Source organism: Crocodylus porosus, unplaced genomic scaffold, assembly GCF_001723895.1.
Source record: "Crocodylus porosus isolate Cpor-Errol unplaced genomic scaffold, CroPor_comp1, whole genome shotgun sequence".
In the NCBI taxonomy this organism is placed as follows: Eukaryota; Metazoa; Chordata; order Crocodylia; family Crocodylidae; genus Crocodylus; species Crocodylus porosus.
Window position 1 is genome coordinate 10,715,430 of NW_017728936.1, and position 22,217 is coordinate 10,737,646.

Sequence of the window (22,217 nt, forward strand, 5' to 3'; positions counted from 1 at the left end):
GCCCCGCGGGCCCGGGCCCGTGCGCGTCGGCTTCTACGACATCGAGGGCACGCTGGGCAAGGGCAACTTCGCCGTGGTCAAGCTGGCGCGGCACCGCATCACGCGCAGCGAGGTCAGCCCCAACGGCTCCGACCCCCCCACCCCCCGAGTGGCCCCGGGGCTCCTGCGGGCCGTCCCCTGCAGCCGGCGAAGCGCCAGCCCCCGGGGCAGCCGGAGCCCCGAGGCTTGGGGGTCGCTGTGTCTGCTGGGGCAGCGCTGGGTGGCGCCCTGGCCCGTGGCCGGAGGGACCTGTCGCTCCGCTGGGGAGGGACGCGGGGGGTTGCTGCCCCCCGGGGCAGGGGCAGGGGCAGGGGCAGGCTCTCCGTTGTGCACCCTCCGTCCCCAGCGGGGCTTGGTTTTCTGCGGTGGCAAAGTTTTGCATCTAAAGACTTATTGAATTGGGTGGTTTGGGTGTTTTGTTTCCTCTTTTCAGCGGGGAGATGGATGTGGGGCGCGGGTTGGTCCCGCAGGGAGAGGCGGGCGCCTGGGTGAAGTGGGGCCCGGCTCGTGGGGTGGGTCGAGCGGGGAGGAGAGGAACAGAACTTTTTAGTGAGGGCGAAGGGACCTCCCACCTGAGCCCGGCACGAGTTGGTTTAGCAGCGCTGGGGCCCGCACAAAAGAAACCGGGCGGCGTGCTGGCTGAGCGGCTCTTCCTGATGGGAAGACGCTCCGATTTCCAGCCCGCCCCAAGCTAGCGGGTGACTGTTGTCCTCGTGTCTCCTGGAGTCCTTTGCTCCCCGAATCGCCCCCTTGCACAGGCAGCTGGTCTCCGTTAAACTGGCGGTGGAGGAAATATAGCTTATATGAGGCTTGTATCAACATTTTCCTTGCATGTCTGCACTGCAGGAAATGCTGCACTCTGTTTCTGTTCAAACTCGTTTGGAAAAATCATTTTAGAAAAATCTTTCCTGATGTGAGAGTCTCCTCTGTTTTCCGGCCCCGGCTCCCAGCATTATGCACCGGGTTCCCGTCCTTGCAGCCTAGGCACCTTGAGGCTGCCCGTTTACTGGAGGCAGTCGCTTCGTTTGTTTGTGCACTTTGTCTTCACTTCCAGCAAGTCAACAGGTCTGGCAAACCCAAGCTTATTTTCCAGTCCAGTTTTTAGCGAGCTCCAGACGTGGGGAGTACCTGAGACCTGACTGCCGTGCAAAATCCGGCCTGTGCTTGAGAACCTGCACGCCGGATTTGTGCCTTGCAAACCTCAGCCATAAACCAAAAACTGTATCGCTAGCGCCAGATAAAAGTGAAATGCAAACTGAACCGGAATGGGTGCATTAGAAGGGAAAGTAGGCTAGAAGGTAGATGTGCAAATGAGTTTTGCGTTAAATGTGAAACTATATTAATACAGCACTTAATCATGGGTAATTAAGCACTTGAGGGAAGAAATGTAAATTGGCGGGGATGAAGGAGTTGCATTTGTAACAACAGCAGGTAGTTCAGCGCCCTTCTCGAGCAGGATCGTTGGACGAGGCCGCCCCTTGCATTCGCAACCTTTTGTTCTGCTTATCGTCTGTACTTCTTAGGCTCTGAAGTTTGTAACAGGTCCTTTCATGCGGCCTGTGTTGTATCACAGGATGTTTCTGTGATCAGAGGATGAGTTGGCTAATGAAGTATCCACCAAAGAGCACAACTTATGGTATGCTCAGGACAGAGGCGAAAATAAGTCCACTGGAGGAAACCAAAATAGCCGAGACACAGAGAAAAAACGCCCATGAGAGGGACGTTTAGAAAGATTAGAGCTACTTACTTCTCGAGGACAGTAAGTGGTGACAAGAACTGTAAAATAATAGGTAAAAACCAGTCTCCTCTGGTTTACTATTTCCTTAGAGGAAGCAGGCACCAGCTGGAATATGAGCGATACACTTCTTGCATGCCGCTTATCTTCATTTGGGTTAAGTGTACAGGCACTCTTAGGCCCCGGTGCCTACCCTGTAACCTACCTGTGCTTCTGTTGTACTCTGTTTAAGTGCATACTTGGTGAAACTTGGACCAGGAGCTGTCAATTTTGAAGAAGCCCTGCACTGACTGGGTCTTGTCAATTTTGAGGCCGCTGTTAGAGGCAAAAGGCATTCTGAGAAACAAAGTACGGGTCCTTAATGAGATCTAAGAAGCTTAGGGTAGGCTGCTGCTGCAGTTAATGAGCATGGTGTGCAATGAGTTCAGGTAAGTGCAGAAACTGTTGGGGTTTTTTTTATTATTATTAATCCCTAGGTTATGCACTTTAAATAGAGTCCACGGTACTTAAAAGTATAACTAACCTGTGGAACTGTCTCCCCAAAGGCTGAGTCTGAAAGCTGCCTAAGGATGAGCACATGGTAACATTAGCTATCGCTTGGTGCAGGAGAATAAACACTTCTGACTAATCAGTTCTCTGGGTTCAGGATATAAGCCAGCCACCAGCTGCCAGAACTTGGAAAAACTTCTCCACTAGGCATGTGGTACCTAACTGTGGGTTGGCTGTGGTTTGCACCTTCTAGTGAAGCATCTGGTGATGGCTTCTGTAGGAGATGGGATACAAGATGAGTTGGGCCGTCCACCATACTTCTGAATGCATAGCGGTGTGCTACTCGGCATGTGGAAGGATAGCACCTTTTTTCCTACCTTTGCTGTGCCTCTCAGTTTGGTTTCTATCCAGATCAAATTGATCCGAAATAGCCTAGAACTGATGTACCTGCCTTTGTGCAAACCCTTAATGCAGAACTGCTGCAGCATTGCAAAATGGGCGTGCACCAGCATGACTTAGTCCAGGCATGAATAAGTCTTTACTCTAATGTGGCGCATTTTTAATAGAGATTTGTATCAGGTTAACTATACTAGGCATAACCTAGTTAAGGGATGGGGCCTCAGGCTTTTGGCTGGCATATGCAACCCACACGTCACCTGCTAATAAGAGAAACTGGGGGCTTTTTTTCTGTGTGTCATAAGGCCCTGAAGGGTTTTCAGAATATTCTGTGCATGAGTAGTTTCAGGGCTCATTTTTTCTGAAAGACTGGATGGCTGGAGAGCTAGAAGGATAGCGTCCGGACTAAAGGGAAGCTAAAAGGTTGTGGAGCAACCAGAGTTCAAATCCAGGACTAGCACTTTGGTTTGACATCTCTTTAAAGCTAGATGCCTGCCCCTCCTGTCCAGGGTGAAGGCAGCTCCCACCCCAATTCTCTAAGCCTCCAGTGAGAACAAGGTAGGAAACGGTGAACCTGATATTTCTAAGTTTAAAAAGCAAGAAATATTTCAAAAGGCCTTCAAGCTTTTAGACCTCTCTAAACAGAAAAATAAGGGTGCAATGCAGCAGTGTTTTTTGCCTTTTGAAGTCACCTTTCAGGTTGTTTTAAAGCCCCTCGTTACCCTAAATCCTGAAGTTCTTGTGATACTGGGGGAATGACTTCTGCAATCAAATGTGATTTGTAGCCTGAACAAGAGCAGTCTGCAGGAATCAAGAGACTTGCATCGTTGTCCTGAATCGGATGTGTGCTCTGGGTGGTGGCTTGTACATGTTGGCCATGCTAGAGAAATGAGAATTCACTTGTGCATCACGTAAGCCTTTATGTGCTGTTTTGACAAGGTTAGTGCTGCATTACGACATTTCTCTGGGAAGGCTAGTCATTACCAGCTACCAAGCTGCATGTGCATCCTTCATGGAGCGGGACTATTTCGTCATTCAAACTTTGTCGTGCAAGTATGTAAAATAGGAAAGTTAGCTCCAGTCTGAAGCAACGTATCTGGTTTGAATTAAAAAAAAAAAAAAAAAAAAGATTTTAACACACTTCCCCTCCCCTTCCCTCTCCCCCACTGATGGGACCCTGCCAAGGTTGCACATGGAAGTGAGCGGTTTCTGCCCAGGACAGAATTTACATTTGCAGTTTTACAATATTTCCCAGTGATTTTTTTTTTCTCTTAAACTTTCTGCAGATCTAGCAAAGGGCAGGAAAGAGAAGTAAGGCATCAGAATGGACTGAGGTGTCTAATCTGTTTTTAAGGATTGGAGCAGGGGAGCCAGCTGCTGCTCTTCTCTCTTTCAAATGAAAGCCATATATTGTCTGCAACTACGCATTCAGTTATATTCTAATACAAAACTTCCATCTGTCTTACGGTATAGATACCAACATGTTTTGCTGCACTTTTTGCTCTGAAAAAATCCTGCCACTTGTGCGCATTGGATTTTACTCTATTCATTATAATAAGTATTTGTATAGAGTCCCTTGATTCATTAGAAATAAGAAGCCGTTAATAATTTTTGATTGACGTTTTATTTGATCTGAACTCTTTGTATTGCCAAAAAGCAGCTACTCTTGGTCAGCAGAGTACCATGTTTGGGATTGTTTCAGACATTCAGGCGAGTGAGCTAACACAAAGCTAAATGAAATGTCCACACCTGTAGAATTATGTTTTGGGTCAAAGTGCTAGGCGAGTGACAGCTGGCATTGTGAATGAGCCATCCTGAAACTTGCAGTATTTCAACCTTTCCCAGAAAGAAGTCTGTGGATATCATACTTTATCTGCTGACCCATCTATGTAGCTGGTGGGAGAATGCTGCTGGAAGTCAGTTAAATCCTTTGGACAGGATGACTCGCTGACTCTGTCTAGGCTTGACAGAGTGTAGCCATTGCAGTAGGCCAGCGGAGGGAAACCCCAGGGACAGCTCATCCCAAGAAGGCAGGCAACACAACTTGAAACTGGAGCTTTGCCGTCTGTTACTAATAAGCATTAGACCAGAGGAAGGAAGTGCTTTCAGGTGTCGCGGGGGAGCTGCGCAGAGTGAGGGCTCTTGATAAGCGTGTCCCATTCAGGGTTCTTTTAAATTGCACCGTAAGCTGAATTATTTGCAGTTAAAAAGAACTGTAGCGCATCTCTAGATTTTCAAAAGAGAGCTGGAAGGCCATTGACATCCGAAGTGCCCAACACTGATTTTGTTTGGATTACCTCTTACTTGATTAAATACGGAGGTATGACAATCAGGCTCATCTACAGCGTTTCGGTGCTGAGTAATACTGAAATGAGATTCTTGCTCTCATTAAGGTGATTAAGCTCTTCGGAAGATATCCTCAGATTTCAGAACAAGCATTGGCTTGTCAGGGTCTTTGACCCACTCCTGTATGTGGATGCACTGCAAGCAGACTGAACGCAGGTGTCTGCAAGTTACCTACACAGTATTTAAACCAACAATAAGTTTTAGCAACATAATTTTTGCAGCGTTTGATAGTGCGGGGACTGTGGAGCTCCAGTTTAATGGTTTGGCTGTCAGATGAAGGAGTTGTTTTCACGCTTTTTTGCCAGTCTTCAAGACAGGTTACGTTGTTGGACTTTTAAATGCATGCAGCTGAGTAGGATATAGAGAGACCATGTTAACGTGAAACGGGATCGATATTTATAGCATGATTTGTATCTCCACTTCCCAACTTCTGTGCTGTGCTATCATAAAGAATCCGTTCTGTGGTTCGTTTTGGGTTTTTTTCAGCCTAGTGATAATTCTTGCTTTTCAGTGAGCAAAAGCTCTTCAGCCATTGGGACTCAGTATAGGTTTAAAAAATACAAGTACCTCTTCCACTCTCCATAATAATTTTTTTTCATAATTTCTTTCCCCCTTTTTTGGCTGAAATCGACACCACTATGGTTATAAACCTAATGGAGTACACACAAGGAGCATCTTTTAAAGTTTTAATTGATGAAGAAATTATTGCTGGAAAATAGAAGCTGTTTTACAGTTTGTCTCTCTGCCTTGGTAAATGTTCAGTTTATCAAGAGCTTAGAGGAATAGGAGGTTTGAAAAAAGAAAGAACTGAGTGCACTTTTGCTGACATTGGGAGCTAGCTAGTGGCTTGTGCAATGCCAAATGTTGTGCCTGATATCCATAGGGAAATGTTTCTTTACTGGAAACCGTACCAGATGAATTTAAAAACAGAAATGTTTCACTATGAAAACGCAAGAGCCGACTGTGCAAGCGCTAACCCTGTTGGAAGGACTGGCAGAGCGTGTACGCTCTTAAGTTCATTATTTTTTTCCCAGCCAAACAGCTTAACCAGCTTTGGTTCAGCAACTTGTAACTGCAAGTCTGAGAGACTTTTCCTGGGGCAGGGAGAAGGGAGGGATGGAAACTAAAACGCAGAAGTTTGCATTCATGACATGACAGCAGTTGGGATGAATTGATAAAGATGAAGCAAGAGCTCAGGGTTGCACAAGGCACAGGCTGAAGCAAGGAACAGCTCTGTTCCTGCCTCCTCCAGGGTGTCTTAAAAGGCTGCCAAAAGCCTCCTTGCTCATTCTCCTGCTTTCCACCGCCCTTCACTGGCTTCCTTTTCTGCGTCAGCCCTAAGCACCATCTCCTTCCCTCAGAGGCTTTGCACAACTTGGTTGTGGGCCTTTTCTGTGCATTAGTTTTCTTTTACATGAGAACTGCAGGGAAGCAATAAAAGCTGCTTCAGTTAAAGCAATCTCAGAAAGGAGGGAAGTGAGAAAAAACTGTGCAGTTGCTTAAGACAAGGTAAAAACCCATGGGGAGCCTAAGAGGGCAGTGGGAGAGACGAGCTGCCCCCTCCAGAGCAAGCCTGCATGGATTAGACTCCTGTTGAAGAGCAGACGATGGCAACACTAAAAAGTGACCGGCAATGACGGTTGGATTCTTGCATTAAATTTTCTTGGTGAGTGCACGTTTGGGATTTGTATCGCTAAGAAATTTGAACACAAACTGTCTTATCTAAGACACCCCTCCTCTCTTAGAAGGCTAGTGGTGAGTGAAATAATAAGAACAGTCCTGACTAACTTGGGGAGAGGAGGGTGTCAGTGAAATCGTATTGGGCTGGAGGTATCTGAGATAACAGCACTGCACCCAGCCCACACCTGCTCCTGTTCAGAAAGGCCAGGCGTGCTTCTGGCTGCTGCTGCTTTTGCAGTGAGCCGGTAGAAAGCAAATGAGAGGAAGTAGGGAGGAAATCTGACCCGCAAAGGTTACTCCTCCACCTCCTCCCCCCCAGCCTCCATTTTTTTTCAGTAACCTTTGCCTACTGTGTATTTAGGGATTAGGGTTTATTTAAATGTTTGTTTTTCGGTTGCCTTAATGTCTTGCAATTTCCCAAGAAACTCATTTTATAGCCTTAGTAGCTTGTGCTTGCATAAAACTTGAGCAGCTGTCAAGTTTCCTGAGCAGTAAAGAGAAAGGGAGGAGGAAGGAGTCCGAAGCTTCTGGATTTGTGTTCCAGTTTTGTTTGTAAGCGTCCGAATGTGTGTTTGCATCCCCTGTTCCCATGTGGGCTTTAATCATCCCGGAGAGGGGAGTTGCTTGCCTCTCTGAGATCACAGATGACAAAAAAGTGAACTGCCGAAAGCAGAGGCAAATAGCGTCGAGCGCAGCCTAGGCCCTGTTTTGGCAAAGATGGACATGGGTGCTTAATTTCAGACTTAGGCAGTTGTGTTTGACTTGGATGGAATTGGAATGAATTTCCTTTCATCTTCCTCCTTTGTGCTTGGAGCAGGGGGCCAGCTTGCACGTATAAACATCATTCGGGCTCAGGGTCTAATTTAAGGCAATCCAACATAATGAACCACTGGAGGGATGGGAGAAGGGGCGGGTAAAGGTAACATAAATGGGAACACGTGGCTGCGTGGACTGGCTGCATACGTGTTTAGATTTGCATCACTTCTATTTTGTTTTTGAATTACAAGATGAAAACAGAGATCAGCAATCCCAAGCAGCTGTCTTCCTTGCTATCGGTTACTCCTTTCCATGGGCCTCGCAGTGGAATTGGGACTTGAGTCTTCTTATCCTTCCCTGCAGAAGCATCATGGAAACGTATTCAGGGGGAGCAGTCGGTGCTTACGGGCTGTTGAGGAAGAAGCATCCCCGGTGCATGTGGAAGAAGTGGCCGAGCAGCCAAACAAGGCTGGCTGGGTTGGTGAGGCGGTAGGGCACTGCAGTGAGATGCAGGAGGAGGTTGGCATACTTGCATTCAACCTGGGGAGGTTTAAAGAGTGTCATGTCTCCAGCAGTGGCTGTTTCCCTATGTTTTTAGAGGAAAAATCCAGAATTCTAGAAGTGGAACAGTATGGACAAACCTTTTCTGTAATACTGGGAATATGTTCTGAAGCCTGGGTCCATGTTCCTTGATGGACCTTCTGCCCCATCTAATGATAATGGCTGTCAGAGTTCATATGAATATTTCATTGCCTTTTTTTTTTTTTTTAATTACACCAAGCTCTTGGACTCCATTCTGATTTTTGGCAAGGAGTTCCAGATCATTCAGTTTTTCAAAGGCAATGAATTGTTTCATTTACCTTTGGGTTTGACAGCAATGGTAAGCCCCCAGTGAGAGATCAAAATAGTGCTTCTGTTCAAGCCCATCTCTCGCAGCCTGTGCTCGTATGCCATCTCCGCCAGGCAACAACTGAGCACAAACGGTCTTTAAAAATAGAAATAAGGCTCGCTGTCTCCCCCCACTCAAAAAGCTAAATCACTTCATCGGTTCATGGTGTTTTTGCTTTATTTCTGTCTTTTTTTGTGGGCGGGTGGTGAGGGCAGGTGTGTGTACATGTGATGGGGTTACCAAAGAAAAGCCAAAACAAGCTAGCACAGTGGTTCTGACTGCAATGAAGCCCTTAAGCATCCTTATTCAGATAACAAGGTCCTTCTGCAGATTTGGTCTCCTCTGCCTGCCAGCTGGCCCCCATAGTTTCCCAGTGTCACAGTTTCTGTGGAATACAGCTGTAGTTGGGTCATGATGTATTGCGGCAGAAGCAATTTCTCAAGGCATCAGGCCCGACTCCATGGAGGGCTTTGAACAGCAGAAACGATCTCCCTTTTGCACGTTGTTCATTGGTCATAAACCTGTCTGATATTTTATCAAAATGGACCCAGTCTTTTCATATGTGCGTTTTTGCACGACCGTGGTGGTTTTTTGTTGCCTCTCCCTGCATTCTTAACATAGTATTCAAGGCGAGGGCATACCACTGATTGATTTAATATTTTTTTTCAGTCCTGTTTTCTCATGCATTCTTTAACTATCATGTTATTTCCTTTTTTTTTTTTTTAAACTTTCTGTTTAAAACAAAATGGGGAATCCCTTTCTTATAGCCCTGTGCAGCTTAGTTCTCTGATACGGACTAAAATAAAGTCGGAAGGAACCAGATCTCTCTTCTAAATTATTTGGACTCTAATTGACAGAAGTATCCCTGGAGAACATCCCTGTTCCTCAACAGGCTAATTACTGCCATTTTTTTATGTACAGAACATTAATCACAGTTAAAATAAAAATATGTACCATTACAGGCTGCATTAGTAAGGCATGTTTTGATTGCACTCACTGAGCCAAGAAGTTCAGTTTAAATTTTACTTACGGATGAAATCCTGACCTCGCTGACTTCAGTGCATTCCGAGTGAAGGGTAGAAAACCTAATTCTACTGCCATTTTAAGTGAATGAAAATACCGTCTTGGTTTTGCTAATGATATTTTGATTGTGGTGGCGTCTCAGTTGTCCCGGGCAGAGGGATCCCCTGTACTCCCTGCCAAGTTCACAGATTCTTGGAACTGCCTAGTCATGGGCTTGTATCTCTGTCTTTGGCAGATAGCTTGAGAAACACATTTGGTTAGGCTCCCTTTGTAACGCTCCCCTTCCTCTCACTTGTATGGCAAGTGGTGGACTTGGACCACAGCTACCCAATGAGTTTCTGAAAGGGCTGAAATTAGAGATTGGAGCTTCCTGACTTTGGGCCCATCCTCAAGCCAGAAAGTACACTGACTCCCCCAAAATAACAAATCAGGGTTGTTTTTGAAAACACTGGTATCTAAGAGCTAAAACGGGGGGCTTAGAAGCTACGCGTCTTTAACATATATTTTTGGGGGTACTTTTCTGTATGTCAGTTGATTGCACGGTGAAAATAGACCAGTCGTTCCCACTTCAGTTTCTAGTCCGTTCCAGTTCCTGGTTTCCATGCTTTAAAACATGAAACCTAAGGGGTTTGTTACAGTCCAAATGGGAAGAAAGTTCCCCCCCCCCCCCAATTTGTTTAAAAATCACTTTAATAGTCTCATTAATAGGAAGTCTTATAAAATCTCCATGAACCTGTGCTATCTGACAGTCTGACTCAAAGGAAGCCACTTATAATTGTTCTTATGGCCCATTGTCAATCAAAACAATACTAGTCTTGTTTAAAGAAGCTATAAAAATGGACCACAAGAGAGAAACCTTGATGAGGCCGTTTCTGGTTGGCTGAAAGACCCCAGCCACTCCTTTTGGAAGTGCCCTTTTACTATGTTGTTGAAGTGTATAAATATGTACCTCTTCTGTTGTAAATAAATACAGGAAGGCTGTGTTCAGCCTCTGACCAGCAGTGATTACCTGAAACTCCTGGGTTGTGTAGAAATAAACTTTGCACTGTTTTTTGTGCCAAACATTTTCATGGGGACTTTTCTTGCATGTGTCAAAATGCAGGCTCTCGTGGCATGACCCATGAAACGGCAGGAAGAAGTTGCTGCATGTGCTCAATAACCATTTCTGAAATGCAGATATCGGCTTTTTATTTTTAAGATAGCAGTATCCATTCACAAATTATATTCAGAGTGGTCTTCAGGTAGATACTGATGCAGAGAGGTGCCTCATGAATATATATTTTTTTTTTTTAAAGCAGCTGTCTGGTAGGCTCCTAAGACCCACTGACATCGACCTTTGAAAACCTGTCCCTAATTGGTAGGAACAGGGGGCAGATTCAGAGATCTTGTGTGACATTGATGCTTCTGGGTTGCCAGGAGCATTCATTTATTTCCCTTCCTTTTATTAACATTTTGTTTAACACACACATTTGCTGTACCTTAGTATTTCTGCAGTAACAGAACAACCTGCCAGGAGCTAGAAATGTTGGTGCTCTGTTTCAAATGTGAAGTAAACCAGTAGCGAGAAAGTTGATTTAAAAAAAAAAAATTACAGCCTATTTTTTTTTCTCTTGGCTTCAGGTGGCAATAAAAATCATTGACAAATCCCAGCTGGATGCCGTTAATCTGGAGAAAATCTATCGAGAAGTGCAGATAATGAAAATGCTCGACCACCCCCACATTATAAAGCTCTATCAGGTACAGTTACCTGCTGCTCTCCTTCTTCTCTCTTCCTCCATGTGTTCTTGTGCAAAGCCTTTATCGGTGTCCAGTCCTATATGTCAGCGATGTTTTTGGGGGCTGCTTTTTCATGTTCAGCTTTTAGGTGGGTGAGTTTCTGTGGCTATGGTTTTCTTTAGTCATTCTGCAATCACTGTTGCATATGCAGCTTCTCAACCACATTTGGCCTGTGTGCTGCAGAACCCTGAAGATGCCTGCATTCTTCTTTTGAAAAAGTTAAGATGTAATTTAGTGATAGTGAAAGATAAGAGACTGCGATACCTAGTGACTGAAACCTCCTGCAGCTTTGTAGAGTAGTTACCTTATCATCAGGAACTGAGCCCATGGCATTGCTGCTGTGCACACGCTGAGTTCAGAGGCCACTTTCCATGGCTTCGTTGAGTTCTTGGCTTGTTTTGCTGAAACTACCTGCAGTGATGTCGAATGCTGTGGTGGTGGTGGTGTAAGCGCTTGCCCACTGAGACCACCAGTCTTCTGTAGTATAAAGTACTGAGCTGCCAACAGATAACAACCCTCAAACCACACTGGCCATCAACAGAGGAAAGTTTTATAACCACCTCCACTGACCCATCCAGTGCCTCTAAACAGCAGGATCCCAGTTACTTGTCTTGTACTTGGTAAAGTCACATCATCATAAAGTGGGTGGAAGATGCTGCCATTCCTGTCTGGTAGCCTTTTACTCCCAGTCTCCACTGATATAACTAATTACACCAGGTGGGATGACAGTGATTTAAATCTTCATGTTTCAAAGTCCTATCCTGACATTTGGATATACACAATGAGTCTCAAAGCCTTTGGCCTGTCTGCAGAAATTGTTTGGATATCTGTTGGTGTCATTCTGTCTTGCAACTTTATATCTGTTAACTGCTGTTAACAGATGTGTAGGGCTTGCTAAACCACAGAAAATCAGATAATTTCAGACATAAAGGTGAATCTGCCCTTCAGTCATCTGACAACGTCTGGATAATCTAACAGACCTTGGCATGAAAAGGTGAGAAGGGGCATTCGGTTTCAAAATGTCTTGCTTTGTTCTTGAGCAAACACGCTTACCCATTGTAATCAAGGTTAGAGATACTCCTGAGTGTGTTTCAGGTGTCAGCATGTCATTGGCGCCTAGTCTGATGTGGCAAGAATTTCAAGGCATGCAGTATTTTGTCTTTAGGGACTAGTTAGATTTGTTGGTTATTTCCCCCTAGTCTGGATCAGAATCGATCCCAAATCACTAGTGACTTGTAAGGGCAACTTCCCCGATAGGTATTCTCATGTCTTTCTTCTCTGAGCAGCAGTAGAGGTGGCCTGGATTTAGTCACGTGGGAGGTGGACTACTAAAAATCAAAGCATGGGCAGAGAGAGTAGTAGAGAAATCCATCTCCACAGAAGCCCACAAGTTGAGAGAGTCTCTGAGAATGAGAGAAGACAGACTAGATTGGGTCCATAGATTACTAGATGTTTGTCTGCTAGCAGGAGACTGATTTGAAGCTTGTGTCTTCCAAGAAGGGCTTGGAGTACTAGTCGTAGGAATCCGAGCACCCTCTTTCATCATCGGTGTGTTACATATAATTGGCTTTTCACGTGGACATTCTCCCCTGGATGAAGGAGCTCCATCTTCCTGTAGGCCTTTGGTTTGTTAGTTGTCCCCTGGCTCTTAAATCTAATAACACTTCTGAGCTCTCCATGTGTGCAGTGAGGAGAATTCGTTAAGTGGGAAGGAGAGAGGGAGGAACTTGCGGGGAATAAGCTGAAGAAAAGAGTGCTCTGAAGAAATGTGGTATACTCTTGATAAGTGCCAGTATTAAATTGCACCCCACCTGGAGGCATGGCTTCTTTATGCTGCTTCTAGCTCCCTATAGTTGCATGCAGCAGCTAACGCAGGGAGATTGTAAAAGCACAGCGTAGTACTTGGTCAAAGGGCAAGTATCTGGTAACTGCTTTCAAGCTTGCCATTCTGCGTGCATCTGCTCTGACTTCAGGTACAGAGTAGGATATAGTGCAAGTGGCTCTGCAGGTACTTTATGACAAGGGTGTACAAGCATCAGGTGTAAACAGTGGCATTAAGGCACCTTTATATATAGTTTGCATTCCATCCGAGTTCATCGTCCTCTGGATGCACGTGCTCCTGGCGTACAAGTTCGAAATATTTGCGTTGTAGCATCCCTGTGTCCCCTATCAAAAGGCATGTTAAAAAAAAGAAAGAAGTGGCTGTAGCCATCTTTTTCCATTTTTCTATATTTTTGCCCCCAAAATTTCACAATTTTAAACTTTGATTTTTTTCTGAGGCTCTTTGCAGCACAAACATAGGTTTAGAGCCATCGGTATTCAAATCTGATCCATCCTGAGACATGTTTGTTGCATAGAGAAAGTTACAGCTGTTGGTATTTTTTGTCTTCAGGAAAGCCATGTGCCAACCTCCCTTTTCAGCTAGGATGGGAAGTTCGGGGACTTGGGCTGAAGGTTGTTGAACAACCTTGCTCCTCAGCTTTCCAGGTCCCAGTGCCTTAGGGAGCAGGCAGGCAGTGCCTGACATGGTACTATCAGGCAAGAAATGGGGACCATCAAAAGCTACTTTTGATACTGACTTTACCACCATGACATCAAGAACTGGTACCGCTGTCACACCGAGGCTCGGGAAATGTGAGCACCAGACTAGACACAGCCCCCAGCACTGATCTGCCTCTTTGCGCAAGAAGAAACTCAACAACTTGCACTTTTCTTAGGAACAGAGTACTAAGCCTGCTTGCTAATAGGCACAACTGATGCCGGCAGAGTAAGGTGCCAACATCTGTTAATACTTGTGACCATTGGCATTAGCACCTAAACAGATAGCGTGATCAGTCCTGACAATGAAAACCTTAATGGTTCCGAGTAAGTTGATGTTAAGAGAGTTTGCTAGGTCTCCATCACTGTCCTTGGCACCAGCGATACTGTGCTAAGGCACTATGCTACTTCCAGGTTGGAAGAAGGTTACTTCTTGTATCCTACCTGTCACCTCGGCTCTGGCTTTCTTTTTTTGACATCTAACAAGGAACCTTCCCTCCAGTCGCACACGTCACGGGAAGGTGCTTCAGAGTCAACCAAGACTGCCTCTTCATAACTCTGACTCCCGTGCCTCAGGCTTGGCAATGGCCTAGCCAACCTTACCAGAACCAGCCTTGTCCTTACGATGTCCACCTTGACCCTACTGGACATACTGGAGATGTCCTTTGGGACATCCAGCAGTTGGTTCCCCTATTGCTACTCAAGAAAATGCAGGTTGCGCTATTTATTTTGCATGCATTTCAAAAGAAAACTGAACCAGGGGGAGAAGAGGAACAGGAAGATCTTGAGACTCTTAAACATCATTCTCCTTCAAAAGGCTTGTCACTGCTTTTGGCCTGCTGAAGCAGCCTAGCTGGTTCCTGTACTCTGACCTCTTATGCCTTCAGAGTTTTCCAAGAGCTGCTGTCTGGGAGAGCAGAAGCCTGTTGAAATCTCTGAAATGAAAAAAAGAGCCCATGAGATTTATTTTTTTTCTTCTATGTACTGCATTCCTCCAGTCCTGCAAGAATAACTTTGCCAATTAAAGAGGGCATCCTAGAAGCAGCCTCAGATTTGGTGCCTGACGTCAGCAGTTTTGCCAGCAGCCACGAAAAGAACAAAATGGAAGAATCAATCCCATAGTCCAAGAGCGTGGAGCCGTTTACACCCACGCAACACCAGATTCCTTCGTGGTTTCTGCAGTCCTCAAGACAACCAAAAGACCAGGACCCAGAGAAATTGGATCTCTTTGGAGAATAGCCTTATTTGTCATTCTAGTTATGAATAGCAAATTCTTGAGTTGCATTTGCTAAATGTTATTCTTTAACTTGGGATTGGGTACTCCCCCTTCCTGGCCAAACGCCCTCTGAAATCCAGGGGAGGGTTGCAAACTGTTGTTGCTGAAAGTTGGCTTTGGGCAACAACATTTTTGGGCAGGAATGGATGCATCGATCTCTGCAGGTCTGTGAGTGCTGGGCTGAGTGTGCAGAGCATCATGGTTGTGGCCACTGGCATCCTTCATAAGGAGCAAAGCGCCATTCAGCCCATACACTGCTAATTTTTGGCTCCTATTAAAGAGCTTCAAGGTCAGGCATAGCTCGTAGGGCATTTTCATTCTAGCCCCTGAGAGCCTGTCCTGTATGTGCCCAGGGCAATCCTGTGACTTTTTTGTGTCTCTTCTCACACTCTTCTCCCAAAAGTTGGCTAAAAGTTGTGCTTTGTCCACCAAGTATGTCAGGAGGGCTTCTAAGCACAGCATTTCCTTATTCTAAAGAAGAATGAAAATCTCATTTGGATTAGAAATGCAGGGAGCGTTTAATTCCAAGCCTTCTAGGTGCTGCAATAAAAGAATACAAAGGCAAGAAAACCCCTTTGCATTCAAACCAGGGTGGAGGGGCTCTGATCCTACACCCTTCCCCTGGCAGTGAGCTCGCTCCTGTAAAGATCAGACTTGCAGTGACAGGATTATTCCACTCCTTAAAGACAAAGGGCTTGATTTAGCGAAGTCGTGTTCAGCTTTAATTTCATGTTACAGGAAAGAGTCTAGCACTTCCTTATAAATCAACTGGTGATTCATAGAGTAGAGGCAAATGTTAAGGACAGAATTGTTAACTCCCTTAAGTAAGATTGACTGTGATCTTTCTTAAGCGGATGACAAACAAAATTTAAGAGGAGGCAAGAACAATTCTGGAGTGGAGGTAAGTAGAGGCACGTCAAGACAAATGTGATGTTTATTGTTTTCACCCCCTGAATATTATAGGGATGGGCACATCAAAGGAACACTCACTAAGAGTAGATTTATAAAAAAAAAAAAAGGCATCTCCCACATTGGAGCTTTCTAGTCTGTCTGTAATGATCCCATCACTTCACTGTATGCACAGGAGGAGTCTTGGCTGTCTGTCTGGGGGTCAGGACATTTTTGACTCGGTACTGGGTAAAGGGGCAGGGCTGCATCAGAAGGCTCGATTAGGTCCGGACTCTTGTATTCATAATGCAGAGAATATTGATGTCCTCTGCGTCCAGGTACTGCCTCTCAAAGCCAGCTTGTATTGCAGCCCAGAATATTTGCAGTCATCATGCGCACCGAGCCTTAAATTAAATAAGAATGCAGCCAGGGTAGGACCGTCTGAGGATCAGCCATTGTGTGCTCTCTGCAGCCCTCCTGGGGATTGCATGTTTTTATAACTCTCTGTTAACAGTTGGTTTCCTTTGGGCTTTTTAAATACATTTCCCTAAAAACAGTTATTTTACAAGAAAGTAGTGCCATAGTTTTCAAGGTGGTAAATAAATAAAAGACAGGAAATTCAAAATGAAAGGAGGCTTACCCACAAGTTTTTCAGTTGATCTGTGTGTTTAACAAGTTGCCATGCTTGGGTCATTCAAATAGTTTAGGTCCAAAATGTGACTGACATTCAAATTGTTATAATCTGCTGGAGGGAAAATCCTAAATGACTATTTTTATTTGAAAACACAGGTTTTCAGTCTCTTTGATCCTGCTGCTTATGAAATGAGTCCTGAGGGAGTGTTTGAAAAGAGTGGGCTGGGGGTGTCACTTAGGAGGAAAACTGCAGGGTAATGGAGGTAGTTGTCCCTTCCAGGGTAGCTAGCATGGGAAGCCAATGTCTTGATTCCTCTCTCATGATCAGGACATGCAGTGCAGTACTTTCACATGAAAGTTGGAAATGTAGTGATTTTATTTTCACAGTATTTTGGAACAGAGGGCAGGCTGTTTTTGTAGAACTGCCTGGTCGAGTAGCAGCAGGATTATCGATCTCTGAAGAGAAAAATTACTCATAGAATTGAAAGATTTGGGGGTGCAACTGTCCTGTACTGCATTATGGTAGGAGTGGGATCACATGGCCTGTAGCGTTTGGTGAAATTTGGCCAATTTGGGACGATGAGCACACTTAATTGTATTGTTTTTTCCTACTGTGATGAGTGAGGGCAGCAGGGGCTCCAGGCCCCTTTCCGGTCCCCAGATGCTAACCCTACTTCAATAAATAAGTCAGGAGAAAAATTTGTTACGGCAGTCACTCAAACCCAGTGACGTAAGTAGCGGCAGCTGTCAGGACAATAATTTCAGTTGAGGTATGGAGATATCGTTTCTTCCTATGTGTGGCCAAGAATCGAGCCCATCTCCTTTAGAGTCATAGATTGTAAGGCCGGAAGGGACCTTGGAAGGTCAACGAGTCCAGCCCCCTGCACCAAGCAGGAAAGACAGCGGGGTGGGGGGGGTCAGGTGACGACATAGCAAGGCCGAACTTTGGCATGTGGGGAGGTCTAGTGAAGTCATTGGGGCTAGTAGACCGGGTAAAACGATGACCTCATACAAATGTTGGTAGTTTTGAGCCCCGGAGTGACTTCCATTAGGGGAGAAGGGCTGGAAAATCTGTGGTTATGTCGCTTTTCCCCTTCCCCCAACTAAACTAATGTGCAATTTCTCCATCAACAGGTGATGGAGACCAAAAGCATGTTGTACCTTGTGACAGAATATGCCAAAAATGGAGAAATTTTCGGTAAGCAAGAGTCCATTTTAACGTTAAATATTTATTTCTGCAGTTTGTTGTTGCAACTTAGTTTGGTTTTTCAAGAGAAGTCCAAGCCTCAGGATCACTTGTGCTGTAGCTCTTGAGGAAAAGCTACAACTAGGTCAAACTATTTTCCGTAATTTAGGCGTTTAATTTTCCCCCCTTGAAAATATGCCGAATATTTGCTTTGGTAAATCTTTTAAAGAAATCTAGTTGGCCTTTAGCAGAGAAGATTGTATGGTAAAAAGCAAAATAGTTTCAGTGAAAATCTGATTTCCTTTACACTGGTGTAACTTCACTGATGAAAACATTACCAGCTTTAGGCCACTGCACCAGAGTTCAGAAGCTCAGCCTATGCTTCGCATGTTAAAATCCAAGCGATTTGCTGTTTCAGGTAAGGCAAAGCTTCTTTGTTTCTTGTGTCTGTAGTTTTGGTGAATCATTCCCCTCTTCCTCCCCCATCTTTCCACCCCCCCCCACTTCAAACCCTATCTTTTTTAAGTATAGTTCCTATGGGGAATGTGCGTGAGTTCATTACAAGAGTCTCTGCAGTAGGCATTGAAATATTTAAAAGTTTTAAGTTGACTAATGAAAGTCAAATTTGCATTTGGTTCGGAGCATCCAGGATTTTCATAATACATGAGTGTAACATTTGGTGTTTTGTTGGTTGTAACACTTCAGAAAACAGCCCTCTGCGCCTGGTTTTAGAAGGCTGTAATTGTAAGGAAAGGCTGAATAGAGGCCACTTTGAAGTCCTGGGTTTTTTGTGTTCTCAAAATGGTGGTGTCTTCGCAGAAGGAGTTTGCAGATTTCTCTTTCCTTTTATAATGGCTTTAGCAGTCGTAGGGTAGTGACAAATGGCTTTTACAATCAAGCTACGGTTCTGGAAACAGAGGTCTGTGTAAGCTGTCGAAGGCAGAATTTGGTTGTTCTGACTTTGTTTTTCCATTACTAATGATTGCTGCCAACTTTTTTTAAATATAATTGAGGGATTAGATTTGCCAAACTTAAATTATCGGATAGAACCAGGATTATTCTTGCAGAAAAAAGGACGTGGCTGTTACCCTGCAAAAGCCTTTTCTTATACCTCTAAGTGTTATGCAGAAAATGGCTTTTTTAGTTTTAATGAAAAGTGTGCGTGACTCAGTTTACCTACTCACTTTTGCGTTGTGTTCTGCTGGGACTGAAGGGAAACGGGTCTTCTCTGGGACCAGGGAATAAGAATTAAGGATTGGCCGCATAGGCGTGTCTGGTCTGATGTAAATGAGTTATTGAGAACGGCTTCACTTCAGAGGTTCACTGGTTGTTGAAGTTGAGTGACTACGCATGAACTTGCAATGAAGAGGCAGCCGAGAGAAAAGAACATGTGCAAACACCGTGACAGGAATCTCAAATGAAGAGCGTGGATGACTGGACACTGATAAGAAGTCTTGGCCAGGGGCACGGGCGGAGCCGTGGCCATTTGGGGCCAGAGAGCGGGCTGCCAGCACAGGTGCATGTGGGAGCTTTGCCTTTTCATATAAGGCACAAGACCCTAAAATACTGGATTCTGGATCGACTGATATAAGCTGCTTTGACTAATATTGCAAGTGTTAGCTGGTTTCTTAGATCCCAAAGGGGGGAGATTTGTTACAGGAGTTCAGGTTTTTGGATTTTCTGGAAGAGCCCCACTGCAAAACGGGGCCCATTCTCAATCTCTCCTCATTCCCCCCTGCAGCTCTGTTGATTTGTTAGCTTACCGAGCAGCAAAGCTATTGAGGCTTATGTTCAGATAGACAGGACTCATTTGCCGGTGGGGGGGGGGTGGTTCTGAAAGTTTCGGCTGATACCTTAAACTTAGGGGAAGAACTTTTGTGGTGTGCAGAAGAAGGGGGCGATGTATGTGGATGTTGCAACCCAAAGGGGGTGTATCCACAGAAACGGGCGAACAGGAGGGAGTTGATACTTCATATATGACTTCATGGAGTTAGCCATTGTATGAGTTTAGGGCATAATTGGGCAGAGTGCCAAACCCTTGGGCCAATAAACCATTAACCTGCTGGAGGGAACGGTGGCTTCCCAAGTCTTTGGTGCTTACAACATTAACAAGGCTCGAGAGAGAGAATCTTCCAGCTCGCTCGCCTGGGGGGTGTGATGATCAGGTTGCTGAGTTCAACCTCCAGGCTCCTGCATAGCAAACTGTCACACTGTGCTCGGGTCAAAACCGGTACATGTGTATTGGGCACAAGCAGCTGACATGTGCCCTAGAAGTCGGTCAGCGGAGGGTTCAGCAGTTCTGGGACACTAGTGCTGATGCTCCGATATAGTAGACTTGGCTAAGTGGGTATTGAGCAAGTATCTAACCCTAAAGAGGGTGCACAGGCCTTCCAGTGAAGGGTGAAGTTGGGTACCTGGAAGGGACAGAGAGATTGGGGTTGATGATCAGTTGCTTTGTGGAGGTATGGATGGCAAATGATTTTGAGGATTGGTCTGGCAGCCTTCAGAGGTGCTAGAGTCAGAGAATCCTCTTTGGACAGCAAGCTGCCGTCTCTGCCTTGGGAGATCATCCTTGTTGGGGCAGAGATGCTATTTAGACATGGGGAAATTGAAGCACAGCTGATAACTGCTGTTTCTCAAATTCAAGTCGGTGAATTTTGCATTTCCCCTTGGGGCAGCAGAGTTTCCAACAGAACTTTGCAGTGATCGCAGCCCTATCGCCCTGTAGAGATGCTCCAAGCTGTAGCTACTGCTAGTGCTGAAGGCCCTACAGGGAGGGATTCCTGTGGGAAAAGATATTCCTTTACAGGGAATGGGATGTCTCCTGGAAGCTGAATCTTGGGGGTGAGAAGGCAGATAGTGCTTTCCCAGAGGCATTGCTACAAGTTGTTGTGCTTGGCTGGTGATATGAATTTTCTTAGGACATGGGGGAATACAAGACAGGACGTAAGGGTCAATGTGAGCTTCTCCTGGCCTCACATGTCTGATACGGGTCACAGATCCTAGAATCTGTGGAGTTCCTGCTAAATTTCAGCAAAGTGTAAAGCGGGTCCAAGAACATTGCCTGCAATAGCAGATCCTTCCCAGGAGTGGTTATGGATATGGTGGGACCCTTTAGCAAGGCAACTAGCTAGAGAAGGAACTGAAAATGAATTGGTACTGGTAGATTTACTACTGTGTCTTCCCCTAAGGAAGACGTGGTAGTAGGTGCTGCAGAATGGGTTTTCCTCGGTGAAGTCCTCACAGACCGAGGTGCTAAGTTATGCCTGATCTCTCTGGTGTTTTGTGCACAAGATGCAAATGTTCTTGGACCTGCATAGATTCCCTTAAGCCAGTGGTGAAGGGGCTTGGGGAAGTGAAGCTGAGGAGCTCAGCATACCAGCCTCCTCAAGGGGGGCTAGTGCTTACCTTTCCTGCTGTTTTGCTTATAGGGAAATTCCCTAAGGATTATACCATTCTCTTTTTTTGCTGTGTGTGATAGGAGAATGAAGTGAGCCCTGGTCTTAATGAGGCCAAATGGAGAGTTGATGACGTGGTCTCATTTTAAAGAGAGCCTCACACAACCTCATAGGTTTTGCCTGGGAGAATCTGTTGAAGGCTCAAGGGAGACCAAAGGCCTGGTCTAACCACATTGCATATTACATGTGTCAGGCCACGTGGTGTATGGGGACTAGGTTATAGTGCTCAGTGTGGCAGAATAGGCTGCAACGTGCCTGCAATGGGCACTTTGTCATCAGACAGCTCACAAAGCCATTGGTGAGCCATCAGACTTCCTGTTGTCACAGATGCATCATGTAAGTATAGTGAAGCAGTGGTTTGACAGGCAGATCTTGATCCCAGCAGGTTGGACAGTGGGAAGAGGGAAAGAAAGACTCCCTGGTAAATCAAATAGTAGAAATGATTCAATGAAATGAAGCCATGGTGTGCTGCAATCGATATCTCTCTCTGCTGCCTTGATTTCTGCAGAGATCAGAGAGGTGCTGCTGGTTTACGAACAGGTGTTTTCCAGCAACCTGATGTGTAACAGCTGTGTTCCCAGGGGCAAGGGGTAATAGGAAGAAGACATGGACCCACACCCATTCAAGTTAAGATCACTGGGAAAATATCCTGGAAAAAGAAACTGGGGAGCGAGTGAAGCGAATAAACAGGTAAGACATAGGGGCCAGGACAACGCTGGGACTAGGGGGGCAGTACACACACCCACAGGAGGCCTCAAATGCCTCTACACAAACGCTCGTAGTATGGGCAACAAGCAGGAGGAACTCGCCCTCCTGCCGGCTGACACCAGCCCAGACATAGCGGGGATTACGGAAACGCGGTGTGATGCAACGCATGATTGGGGGGTGAATGTCAAGGGCTATCGGCTGTACAGGAGGGACAGGATAGGAAGGAGAGGTGGGGGCGTGGCGCTCTATATTAAGGAGGAATACTCATCCTCGTCAATTAGCAAGGAGTCGGGGGAGGGGCACTCTGAAGTGCTTTGGGTTAGAGTACAAGGCAGTCGAGGGGAAAGGGACTTAACAGTGGGAGTCTACTACAGACCTCCCAACCAGGGAGAAGAGCTTGA

At 45.5% G+C, this 22,217-nt stretch overlaps 1 protein-coding gene across 1 annotated transcript in view; it reads left to right on the forward strand.

Annotated features, from left to right (window-relative positions):
• Position 1: 1 nt before the first annotated feature.
• The window catches only part of SIK2 (salt inducible kinase 2), a gene marked incomplete at its 5' end in the record, with an annotated part of 89,884 nt that continues 67,668 nt past the window's right edge, over positions 2 to 22,217 (forward strand). The window contains 3 exons of the mRNA XM_019546913.1: positions 2 to 112; positions 10,974 to 11,090; positions 17,599 to 17,662. Of these exons, the coding sequence (XP_019402458.1) occupies positions 2 to 112; positions 10,974 to 11,090; positions 17,599 to 17,662 (292 nt within the window). The remainder of the gene's footprint in view (positions 113 to 10,973; positions 11,091 to 17,598; positions 17,663 to 22,217) is intronic.